Source organism: Corythoichthys intestinalis, chromosome 17 (assembly GCF_030265065.1).
Source record: "Corythoichthys intestinalis isolate RoL2023-P3 chromosome 17, ASM3026506v1, whole genome shotgun sequence".
Classification (NCBI taxonomy): domain Eukaryota; kingdom Metazoa; phylum Chordata; class Actinopteri; order Syngnathiformes; family Syngnathidae; genus Corythoichthys; species Corythoichthys intestinalis.
In genome coordinates this window covers 39,418,721-39,429,286 of record NC_080411.1, presented here as the reverse complement: position 1 = coordinate 39,429,286, position 10,566 = coordinate 39,418,721, and the positions used below count along the sequence as shown (strand labels likewise).

Genomic DNA, 10,566 nt, shown 5'->3' with positions numbered 1-10,566 from the left:
AAATGTTTTTTTTTCTTTTCTTTTTTTTTCCTAAAATGCCCTCCTGTTCAAAAATGTTTTTCCCCCAGAAAATTGAGATTGTAAGCTTACCAATGATGTATCAGACATGCATGTTGGCCAAATTGGGGGTCTCAGAGCGGAACTTCAAGTCACCTAAGTATTTTCCGCGGAAAACACTCAGGTGATTTGAAGTTAAAATCTCAATTTTCTGGGGGAAGAAAAAATTGAACAGGAGGGCTTTTTTTTTTTTTAAAAGAAAAAATAAATAAACAGCGAATCCGTATCTGGAGGTGAGCGCATGAAAGAGCAGAATTAAAAATGCCATGACTGAGATATTATCGCGTACTCACCATGTTTCGATCCAAAAACTCCATGTAGCATGTATCACTGAGTGGCAAGACAAAGCTGTGAATGGCCATAGCCGGATTTTTTGGTGGGGATTTTATGGGTGAAACATGGTAATATAACAAGGGTCGCGATGCAGAAATCGCAGACATCAAGGAGTGGTTGAGATTTTCATATATTTACCCTTTTAAACATTTTTTTTTTCAATTTCATGTGTTTGGATCGATTATCATCTAAAATATTGGGGGAAATGCAACAGTAACGAAAAAAAAAAAAAAAATACAATTAGGCAATAGTTTTGAGGTAGATATCCGGAACTTAAAGATGCTATTTTTTTCATTGTGACATATTTTGTTAAAAAGTTCAAAATATGCGAGTGAATAATTTTTCATAACTAAATATTAGACATCAATGATTCTTATCTAAAAATGACATTTTGAATAATAAATATAATTACTTTTGTTTTATGGCTGGGTTGAAACAAAAGGGGTTGCACGGTGTCTGTAAACAGGGGTTTTCAGGGTAAAACTGACAGATTAAAAATAGTTCAGGGGCTTAATGCGCCATGAATCTGCTAAAGCAGCATATAGACATATTGTTCTATCAAAGAGCAGTTTATTTTAGAGAGGGGTGCAAGAGCACAAACTGCTTTTTCAGTCTTGTCTGTGTTTTCCGCCATATGTATATATCATAATTATTACATTTGCAGTGCTGAAAAACAAAATATACAGTGATCCCTAGCTATATCGCACTTCAAACTTCACGCCCTCAGGCCACTGCGAATTTTTTCAACAAAAAAAAAAAAACTACTTAAAAATGTTGATATATTCATGTAGTCAGTTTTATTATATATACAGTGCCTTGCAAAAGTATTCGGCCCCCTTGAATCTTGCAACCTTTCGCCACATTTCAGGCTTCAAACATAAAGATAAGAATCAACAACAAGTGGGACACAATCGTGAAGTGGAACAACAGTTATTGGATAATTTAAACTTTTTTAACAAAAAACTGAAAAGTGGGGCGTGCAATATTATTCGGCCCCTTTACTTTCAGTGCAGCAAACTCACTCCAGAAGTTCAGTGAGGATCTCTGAATGATCCAATGTTGTCCTAAATGACCGATGATGATAAATAGAATCCACCTGTGTGTAATCAAGTCTCCATATAAATGCACCTGCTCTGTGATAGTCTCAGGGTACTGTTTAATGTGCAGAGAGCATTATGAAAACCAAGGAACACACCAGGCAGGTCCGAGATACTGTTGTGGAGAAGTTTAAAGCCGGATTTGGATACAAAAACATTTCCCAAGCTTTAAACATCTCAAGGAGCACTGTGCAAGCCATCATATTGAAATGGAAGGAGCATCAGACCACTGCAAATCTACTAAGACCCGGCCGTCCTTCCAAACTTTCTTCTCAAACAAGGAGAAAACTGATCAGAGATGCAGCCAAGAGGCCCATGATCACTCTGGATGAACTGCAGAGATCTACAGCTGAGGTGGGAGAGTTTGTCCATAGGACAACAATCAGTCGTACACTGCACAAATCTGGCCTTTATGGAAGAGTGGCAAGAAGAAAGCCATTTCTCAAAGATAGCCATAAAAAGTCTCGTTTAAAGTTTGCCACAAGCCACCTGGGAGACACACCAAACATGTGGAAGGTGCTCTGGTCAGATGAAACCAAAATTGAACTTTTTGGCCACAATGCAAAACGATATGTTTGGCGTAAAAGCAACACAGCTCATCACCCGAATACTTTTACTTTTATACAATACTTTTGCAAGGCACTGTATATATACAGTGCCTTGCAAAAGTATTCGGCCCCCTTGAACCTTGCAACCTTTCGCCACATTTCAGGCTTCAAACATAAAGATATAAAATTTTAATTTTTTGTCAAGAATCAACAACAAGTGGGACACAATCGTGAAGTGGAACAAAATTTATTGGATAATTTAAACTTTTAACAAATAAAAAACTGAAAAGTGGGGCGTGCAATATTATTCGGCCCCCTTGCGTTAATACTTTGTAGTGCCACCTTTTGCTCCAATTACAGCTGCAAGTCGCTTGGGGTATTTTTCTATCAGTTTTGCACATCAAGAGACTGACATTCTTGCCCATTCTTCCTTGCAAAACAGCTCGAGCTCAGTGAGGTTGGATGGAGAGTGTTTGTGAACAGCAGTCTTCAGGTCTGGACTTTGACTTGGCCATTCTAACACCTGGATACGTTTATTTTTTAACCATTCCATTGTAGATTTGGCTTTGTTTTGGATCATTGTCCTGTTGGAAGAGAAATCTCCGTCCCAGTCTCAGGTCTTGTGCAGATACCAACAGGTTTTCTTCCAGAGTGTTCCTGTATTTGGCTGCATCCATCTTCCCGTCAATTTTAACCATCTTCCCTGTCCCTGCTGAAGAAAAGCAGGCCCAAACCATGATGCTGCCACCACCACGTTTGACAGTGGGGATGGTGTGTCAGGGTCATGAGCTGTGTTGCTTTTACGCCAAACATATCGTTTTGCATTGTGGCCAAAAAGTTCAATTTTGGTTTCATCTGACCAGAGCACCTTCTTCCACATGTTTGGTGTGTCTCCCAGGTGGCTTGTGGCAAACTTTAAACGAGACTTTTTATGGATATCTTTGAGAAATGGCTTTCTTCTTGCCACTCTTCCATAAAGGCCAGATTTGTGCAGTGTACGACTGATTGTTGTCCTATGGACAAACTCTCCCACCTCAGCTGTAGATCTCTGCAGTTCATCCAGAGTGATCATGGGCCTCTTGGCTGCATCTCTGATCAGTTTTCTCCTTGTTTGAGAAGAAAGTTTGGAAGGACGGCCGGGTCTTGGTAGGTTTGCAGTGGTCTGATGCTCCTTCCATTTCAATATGATGGCTTGCACAGTGCTCCTTGAGATGTTTAAAGCTTGGGAAATCTTTTTGTATCCAAATCCGGCTTTAAACATCTCCACAAAGCCTTCTCCACATCAGTATCTCGGACCTGCCTGGTGTGTTCCTTGGTTTTCATAATGCTCTCTGCACTTTAAACAGAACCCTGAGACTATCACAGAGCAGGTGCATTTATACGGAGACTTGATTACACACAGGTGGATTCTATTTATCATCATCGGTCATTTAGGACAACATTGGATCATTCAGAGATCCTCACTGAACTTCTGGAGTGAGTTTGCGGCACTGAAAGTAAAGGGGCCGAATAATATTGCACGCCCCACTTTTCAGTTTTTTATTTGTTAAAAAAGTTTAAATTATCCATTAAATGTTGTTCCACTTCACAATTGTGTCCCACTTGTTGTTGATTCTTGACAAAAAAATTAAATTTCATATCTTTATGTTTGAAGCCTGAAATGTGGCGAAAGGTTGCAAGATTCAAGGGGGCCGAATACTTTTGCAAGGCACTGTATATATCATAATTATAACATGTGCAGTGGTTAAAAACCATTTATTAAAATTTCGGGGAAAAAAACGTACTTTCCAACGCTGTTAAATCTGAATAAATACATTGAACACACCCTATTTTTTGTCAAGAAGTTCCACCTCTACTTTGCTGATTTTTGCGGTGGGTGGTCCCCATTAACCGTGAAAAACGAAGGATCACTCTACATATAGGGGTTTTTTTTAGTTTGGGGAAAAATGTATTTCTTTCTAATGCTGTTAAATCAATCATTTGTTTTTTCTAATGTAAAAAAACATTTTTAAAAATCTGCTTTACAGATTTACGCTTTGGGGGTCCGTACCGGCAGGTGGGAATGGGTGGTGATGTGTTTCGGGTGTGATAGAAAGGTTTCAGCTAAAATTAGAGGTGCACGATAATTATCGGTCCAATAAATCGGAGATTATCGGGCCCATTAATAGTATTTTTTGCACGGTGTCTGATTGGGATGTGTGCTTTTGTTTCCACTCCTGTTTTGCCAGTATGCAAAGTTTTGTTACTGTTCTAGAGGCCGTATTTTTCCATCACTGAGTGATAAACCTTCCTATGGCAATTAGCAAATGTTTGCATTTTACAGTTATGTTTACAAGTTCTTGAGAGCCCTTTTGGATGTTGATAGGTTTGCTGTCCTAAATAAAGTTGTTTAATGGACCAAGACCACAAAAGTCGCCTCTCCTGTTGTATCAAATGTTTTATCTGCTGACAAAGCACCATTCGGTTTATGTTTGTTGTAGTTCAGTCCTCATTGTTCAGGGGAACACATCATCAATGAAATTGACTGATTGTTTGTGATTTGACTCAAATTATGTTTATTTGAAAAAAGAAATATGGGCACTTTGAAAAAAACTGTTGGTTTTGTTCATTATAATAATTTATTTGTAGAGCACTTTTACCAATGCTCAAAGACTCTTTACAGTTAAAAACAGCAAACAAAGTGAACAAAACAATAAAATAATTATAAGTTAAAAGTTAGTTTAAAAAGGTGAGATTTTAAGTTTCTTGAATGTGGGAAGGTCTGAACAGGTACGGATGGGTTTAGGGAGTGAGTTCCAAAGGGAGGGGGCAGCAACGGAGAAGGCTCTGTCCCCCCAGGTTTGGTGTGTTCTTTGTCGGTGCGGTTTGAGGATGTTTCCATTAGAGGAATGTAGATGACGGGAGGGAGTGTGGGGACAAAGGTCTATGAGGTAGGGAGGGGCCAATTGAGTGCTTTGTAAGTGAGAAGGATGATTTTGAACTGAATCCTGTATGAAATAGGAAGCCAGTGAAATTTGTGGAGGACGTGGGTAATGTGGTTCCTATAAGGGGTCCAGGTGAGAAGGCGTGCAGCGGAGTTTTTGTAATTTATAATGTTCATATCATCATGAAAATTCTGGTTAGGTCAAAAGCAAATCTATGCTGAATCCACCACTAGTATTTTTTACCTACAGGTGTTCTAAAACTCAGTTGAATTTACATTTAAAAATTGTATATATTTTATCGCATCGATATCGGCATCTGTTTCAAAAAATGGATATCGTGCACCCCTAGCTAAAATGAAAGGAAAAGTATGACTGGTGAGACCAGCGATGATGTTTGGTCTGGAGACTGAGCATATCAGAGGGACAGTGCATGTTAGTGGATTTGGAGATAAAGTCAGAGAGGTAAGACTGAGATGGTGAGTATATTGGCAAAAGGATGCTGAATTTCCATATGTCAGGCAGGAGGTCTAGAGGACGACCAGAGGTTTATGGATGCAGTTAAAGATGACGTGTGTAATTGGGGTGAGAGCAGAGGACAGGGTTAGGTGGAGACAACATTCGCTGTGGTGACTCCTGAGGGGAAAGATGACCATTGAAAGCACATCGGGACATTTATCAGACATTGGTAAAAATGTAACATACTCAGAAGTGCAACACAACATTCACACTGATCAACTGGAATCAATAGACATTGTAATCTGAAAATAAAAGTCTTTGGGTATCTTTTATTTCAGCTTTGTGTATTATAGTATCACAAAAAATCAATTTGTCATGAAAAGGACAAAAAAAGGTTAATACTTTACATTAGAACATTACAGCTGAATACAATTTCTCTAACTTTTTCAATCGTCTCATACCAAATAACCTATTTACACAGAGCAGATCAAGCTGGATGCAGAAGACTGCCTTTATGTTAGGTCACAGTTTTGAAATGATGTTTTTGGGAAAGCAGCCTATTTGGCTAATTGACTGACTTGATTCGTCTTCTAGCCAAAACCTTCTCATTTAGCTTAGCATATTATCGTACGCTGCATGCATCATTTGTTTGGGTGTGTTGGTTCAATTAGATGACTGTACACAATTCAAAGCTCATCTAAACTTTCAGTCTCTCCAAATAGATGAGCCTTATTAACTTGGAAACACACCCATAGATGGACAAGTTATGTGTCCGACCTGTTTGCCACTTTTAGGTGTTAAATATCTTGCACAACAAATTTAGACCCAATCCTCACCAGTTGATAACATGACTGTCCCGGTTTGCAACTACGGTACTTTGATTCAAATTATTGCTCTGCCATTGGTATGATAGTGTCTATTTTCTCAAGTTTTCCAGCAGGATTTCAGCACCCTTGCTGCTGTTTGCACCATCAAGATCAAAGTCCTGCAGAGCTGTCTTCACGTCTGCCACAACAGACTTGTCACAACTGTTCAGGAGGCTGTAGAAAGACAAGACATTTTTCAAATGTCGTCTCTACTCACAGCTTCAAAACATTTTGTCATGTATGCCTGGTACGACTTCACGCATGAATTTGTGATCATTTGTGTTGCAAATACTTGTTTTATTAAGTTGTCGTCAAGGTGGGGATGTTGAGGTGTTTGGCAATCTGTACGCAAAGCAACTCTTTGATCATAAAAAATAGTGACGAATGTTATTCAGTGGCTAGGCAAGTGCATATTTCTTTAAAAGCTTTAAACAAAAAACATCATTCTGTAACTGCTGATAGAGAAGTACAACCCGTAGCAAAAAGCATGGAATCACCAGTCTCGGACTAGCACTCAGACATTTTATCATGTAGAACAAAATCCGATAAAAAGCTTGAATAAAATAATGCATTAGTTCAAAAGTGCAACTCGTTAGCATTCATAAACACCAAAAGAAATGAATAAAAAACATTGTGGTGGTCAGTAAATTAATTTTACAGAGCAAGTGAAGGAAAATATATATGGAATCACTCCATTCTGAGGAAAACTTATGGAATCATAAGAAACAAAGAAATAACAATCAAAACACATCTCTAGTATTTAGTAGCACCACCTCTGGCTTTTATGACAGCTTGCAGTCTCTGAGGCATGGACTTGAGTATTCTTCGTCAATTTGGTGACAACTCTCTTTGATTGCAGTTGCCAGATCATCCTTGCAGGTAGGATGGAATTTTGATGTCTTCTTCAGGCAGTCATCTTTGTAAATCTCACTGGAACAGCACCAAACAAAAGTTCCAGCATCATCACCTTGTCCAATGCAGATTCTTGATGCTGGAACTTTAGTTGGTGCTTTTCCAATGAGATTTACAAAGACGACTGCCTGAAGAAGACATCAAATTTCCCTTAGTCCTTGATGATATGGGGCTGCATGTCAGGCAAAGGCACTGGGGAGATGGCTGTGGGTAAATCTTCAATAAATGCACACGTTTACATTGAAATTTTAGACAGCTTTCGTATCCCTTCAATGGAAATTATGTTTGTCATTTTCCAAGAAGACAATGCGTCATGCCACAGAGCTAAAACTGTTAAAGCATTCCTTGGAGAAAGACTCATCCAGTTAATGTCATGGCCTGCAAATAGCCCAGATCTCAACCCTATTGATAATCTGTGGTGGAAATTGGAGAAAAAAATGGTCCACAGCAAAGCTCCGACCTGCAAGGATGATCTGGCAACTTCAATCAAAGAGAGTTGGCACCAAATTGATGAAGAATATTGATCAAATCCATGCCTCAGAGACTGCAAGCTGTCATAAAAGCCAGAGGTGGTGCTACTAAATACTACAGATGTGCTTTGATTATTTCTTTGTTTGTTTCTCATGATTCCATACTTTTTCCTCAGAATTGAGTGATTCCATATATATTTCCCTTCACTTGCTCTATAAATTTAATTTACTGACCAACACAATGTTTTTATTCATTTCTTTTAGTTTTTATGAATGCTAACGAGTTTTGAATTAATTCATCATTTTTTCAAGCTTTTTATCGGAGTTTGTTTTACATGATAAAATGTCTGAGAGCTTTTCCGAGACTAGTGATTCCATACTTTTTGTTAGGGGTTGTAGAAGACAGCTGTGAAAACTTGGAGGATGTGAACATAAAAGCCGACTGACCTGCAAAGCACCATGGCTCCTCTGTTGACTTTGCTCCAACTCCTCAGATTTTCCATCCCAACAGTGTCCACCAAGATCCTTGAAAAGCGCTCTGGCAGGAAAAAAAGACTAGTTACTCAGCATTTGTTCAGCAGAAAGCTCAACATGTACATGTATAGTTACACTTATGACTCCAATACAGTAGGGTGTAAGAAGGGAAAAATGCTTGAGTCTTCACCCCTTGACACCCAAAATCAAGATTTAAAAATCTTTTACTTGTGTTTTTTTCTTTCAAGTGATGCTAAATATAATACACAGTGGTGTATTATGAACCCTTTTTTTGTTCCCTTATGTCATAGACTTCTTATTGTATTTACGGGTCACATCCGCCAGCCACTGCGCAACGCCTTCAAGTAGGGAGCTGTCCCACAGTCCGCTTCAGTTATTCGCAGTCGGTCGCAGTTAGTCAACAATTGAAGGAATCCAACGGCTTCAGGTTGAAAAAGTACGAAAGCTGTACCGCAAACAAACAGGAAGGATTGGCTCAGGATTTGTTCGAGGATTCAAGGTAATTATTATATTTTTTGTACGATGCATGCATTTTGAAACGTTGTGGAGAAAAAATCAATGCAATGGAAGAAATTAGCCGCTACAGCATTGGCATTACACTTCGTAGTATTTACGTAAAAGAACTGCTAACTGCACGTTTTTTTTTTTTTTTTGCTTTTAACCAAGAATCGAGACTGTTTTACATTATATCTTTAAAAAAGCTTTTATTCACTTTTATTCACAAGAATTTCCAACGGAAAAAGCGCTTTGTTTACATATGGCTGCCGCTAATTTCCTCACTGACTAGCCTCATGGTACGCAATATTTACGTAAAATAAATGCTATCTGCACATTTTTTTTTTTTTTTGCTTTTAACCAAGAAATGAGATGTTTTACGTCCATATCTATAAATAATTCAGGGATTTAAGCATTTATTCACAAACATTTTCAGCAGGAAAAAGCTCTTGGTTTACATATGGCGGCCGCTAATTTCCTTACTGACTAGTTTCATGGTACGCAATACTTACGTAAAATAAATGCTACCTGTACGCTTTTTGCTTTTAACCAAGAATCAAGACTCTTTTTACGTCCACATCTATAAAGAATTCAGGGATTTAAGCATTTATTCACAAGAATTTTCAACAGAAAAAGCTCTTCGTTTTTTCACTCGGTCAGCTTTGAGGGCGATAGGCCCCCTATGAATCGGCCCCACGGCCCGTCAATACATTATGAAGTTTGTGCTTAAGTACAGATGCAAATTCCAAAAAATACTCAAGTACAAAGGAATTTGCTTTAGAATTTACAAGTAAAAGTACTTTCTCCCAATCCAAAAATATGATATTAATAGAGATCTGAGCCTATCTTCAAAGAAAGAACTAGAAAATTCATTGACTGCTCAGTTTTATTTGAAACTCTGCAGAATAGAAAAAAACAAAATTATCTGCAATGAAAACAGAAGCTTAACAAGCTCAAAAACTCCAAAACTTCACGGCAGATCGCAAGCAACACTCAGGTACCGACACCTACTGTACTGTTTTTATTGGTCAATATCTTGTTCACCTGCCTAATCTTGCTTGTACTCGTGTTTCGGCCTCTAGTGCTCGTTTACGGTATAGTTGCACGTGGTTTATCGATTGCATCGGAGGCATGAAAACAAAACTATCAATTCACAATGAGGGGAAAAAAGAGAAAATAACATGTAATGCAGGCGACAATTTGAAAAGTAGTGGAGTAAAAAGAACAAATTCCTGCTGTAAAATGTAAAGTAAAAAGTACCATTTCATATTTGTACTCAAATACATTTTTGTGTATCTGTACTTAACATAAGTACAGTAATACAGTATGTTTAGTTCGTTACATTCCACCACTGATTATATATAATTAAATATATCAGTATTACCAAAGTTTTAGCAGGCATTGCCGCAAGAGGACACAAAATAAGGACAACGTTAGGTGAAGTTCTACGCGCTTATTAATGTTGCAGGTTGTATGTTATACAACTTGCATCCTATTGAGGGTGCAGTTGTACAACATTTGACAAGTAGGTAGTAATGCAGCATACAGCAACCTCACTCTTTGGTCATGTAAACCCTAGTAATGTCACAACTGTTAGATTTTTTTTTTTTTTTTTTATAAATTGGAAAGTGTTATTCACCAAAAACTGTTTCACAACATGCTATCAGGTGATAAAACATTACTATTATCCCATGAGCACATACAGTAGATAACACTTGCAAAAATTGTGTGGCAGTCACCTTCTTTCCCAGCTTCGATCAGACTGACATCCTGTTCTATGAGCCATTTGAGCACCAAGTGTCCAGCGGGATGTTCCGCCATGTGGAGCTAGAAAAGAGTTTTCAAATTTTTTGACAGGTTGTATTAGTCAATAAATATCACAAAGCTCAATTGAAGACATTTGTTAACACTGA

General features: G+C 38.2%; 1 protein-coding gene across 3 annotated transcripts in view; it reads right to left on the bottom strand.

The window, feature by feature from the left end:
• Positions 1–5,724: 5,724 nt before the first annotated feature.
• The window catches only part of pum3 (pumilio RNA-binding family member 3), a 48,075-nt gene continuing 43,233 nt past the window's right edge, over positions 5,725–10,566 (bottom strand). For all 3 annotated transcript variants that reach the window (XM_057819286.1, XM_057819288.1, XM_057819287.1), the window contains 3 exons: positions 10,393–10,480; positions 8,111–8,201; positions 5,725–6,455 (listed from right to left, as the gene is read on the bottom strand). In XM_057819286.1, coding sequence (XP_057675269.1) covers positions 6,332–6,455; positions 8,111–8,201; positions 10,393–10,480 — 303 coding nt within the window. In that variant the 3' untranslated portion in view covers positions 5,725–6,331. The remainder of the gene's footprint in view (positions 6,456–8,110; positions 8,202–10,392; positions 10,481–10,566) is intronic.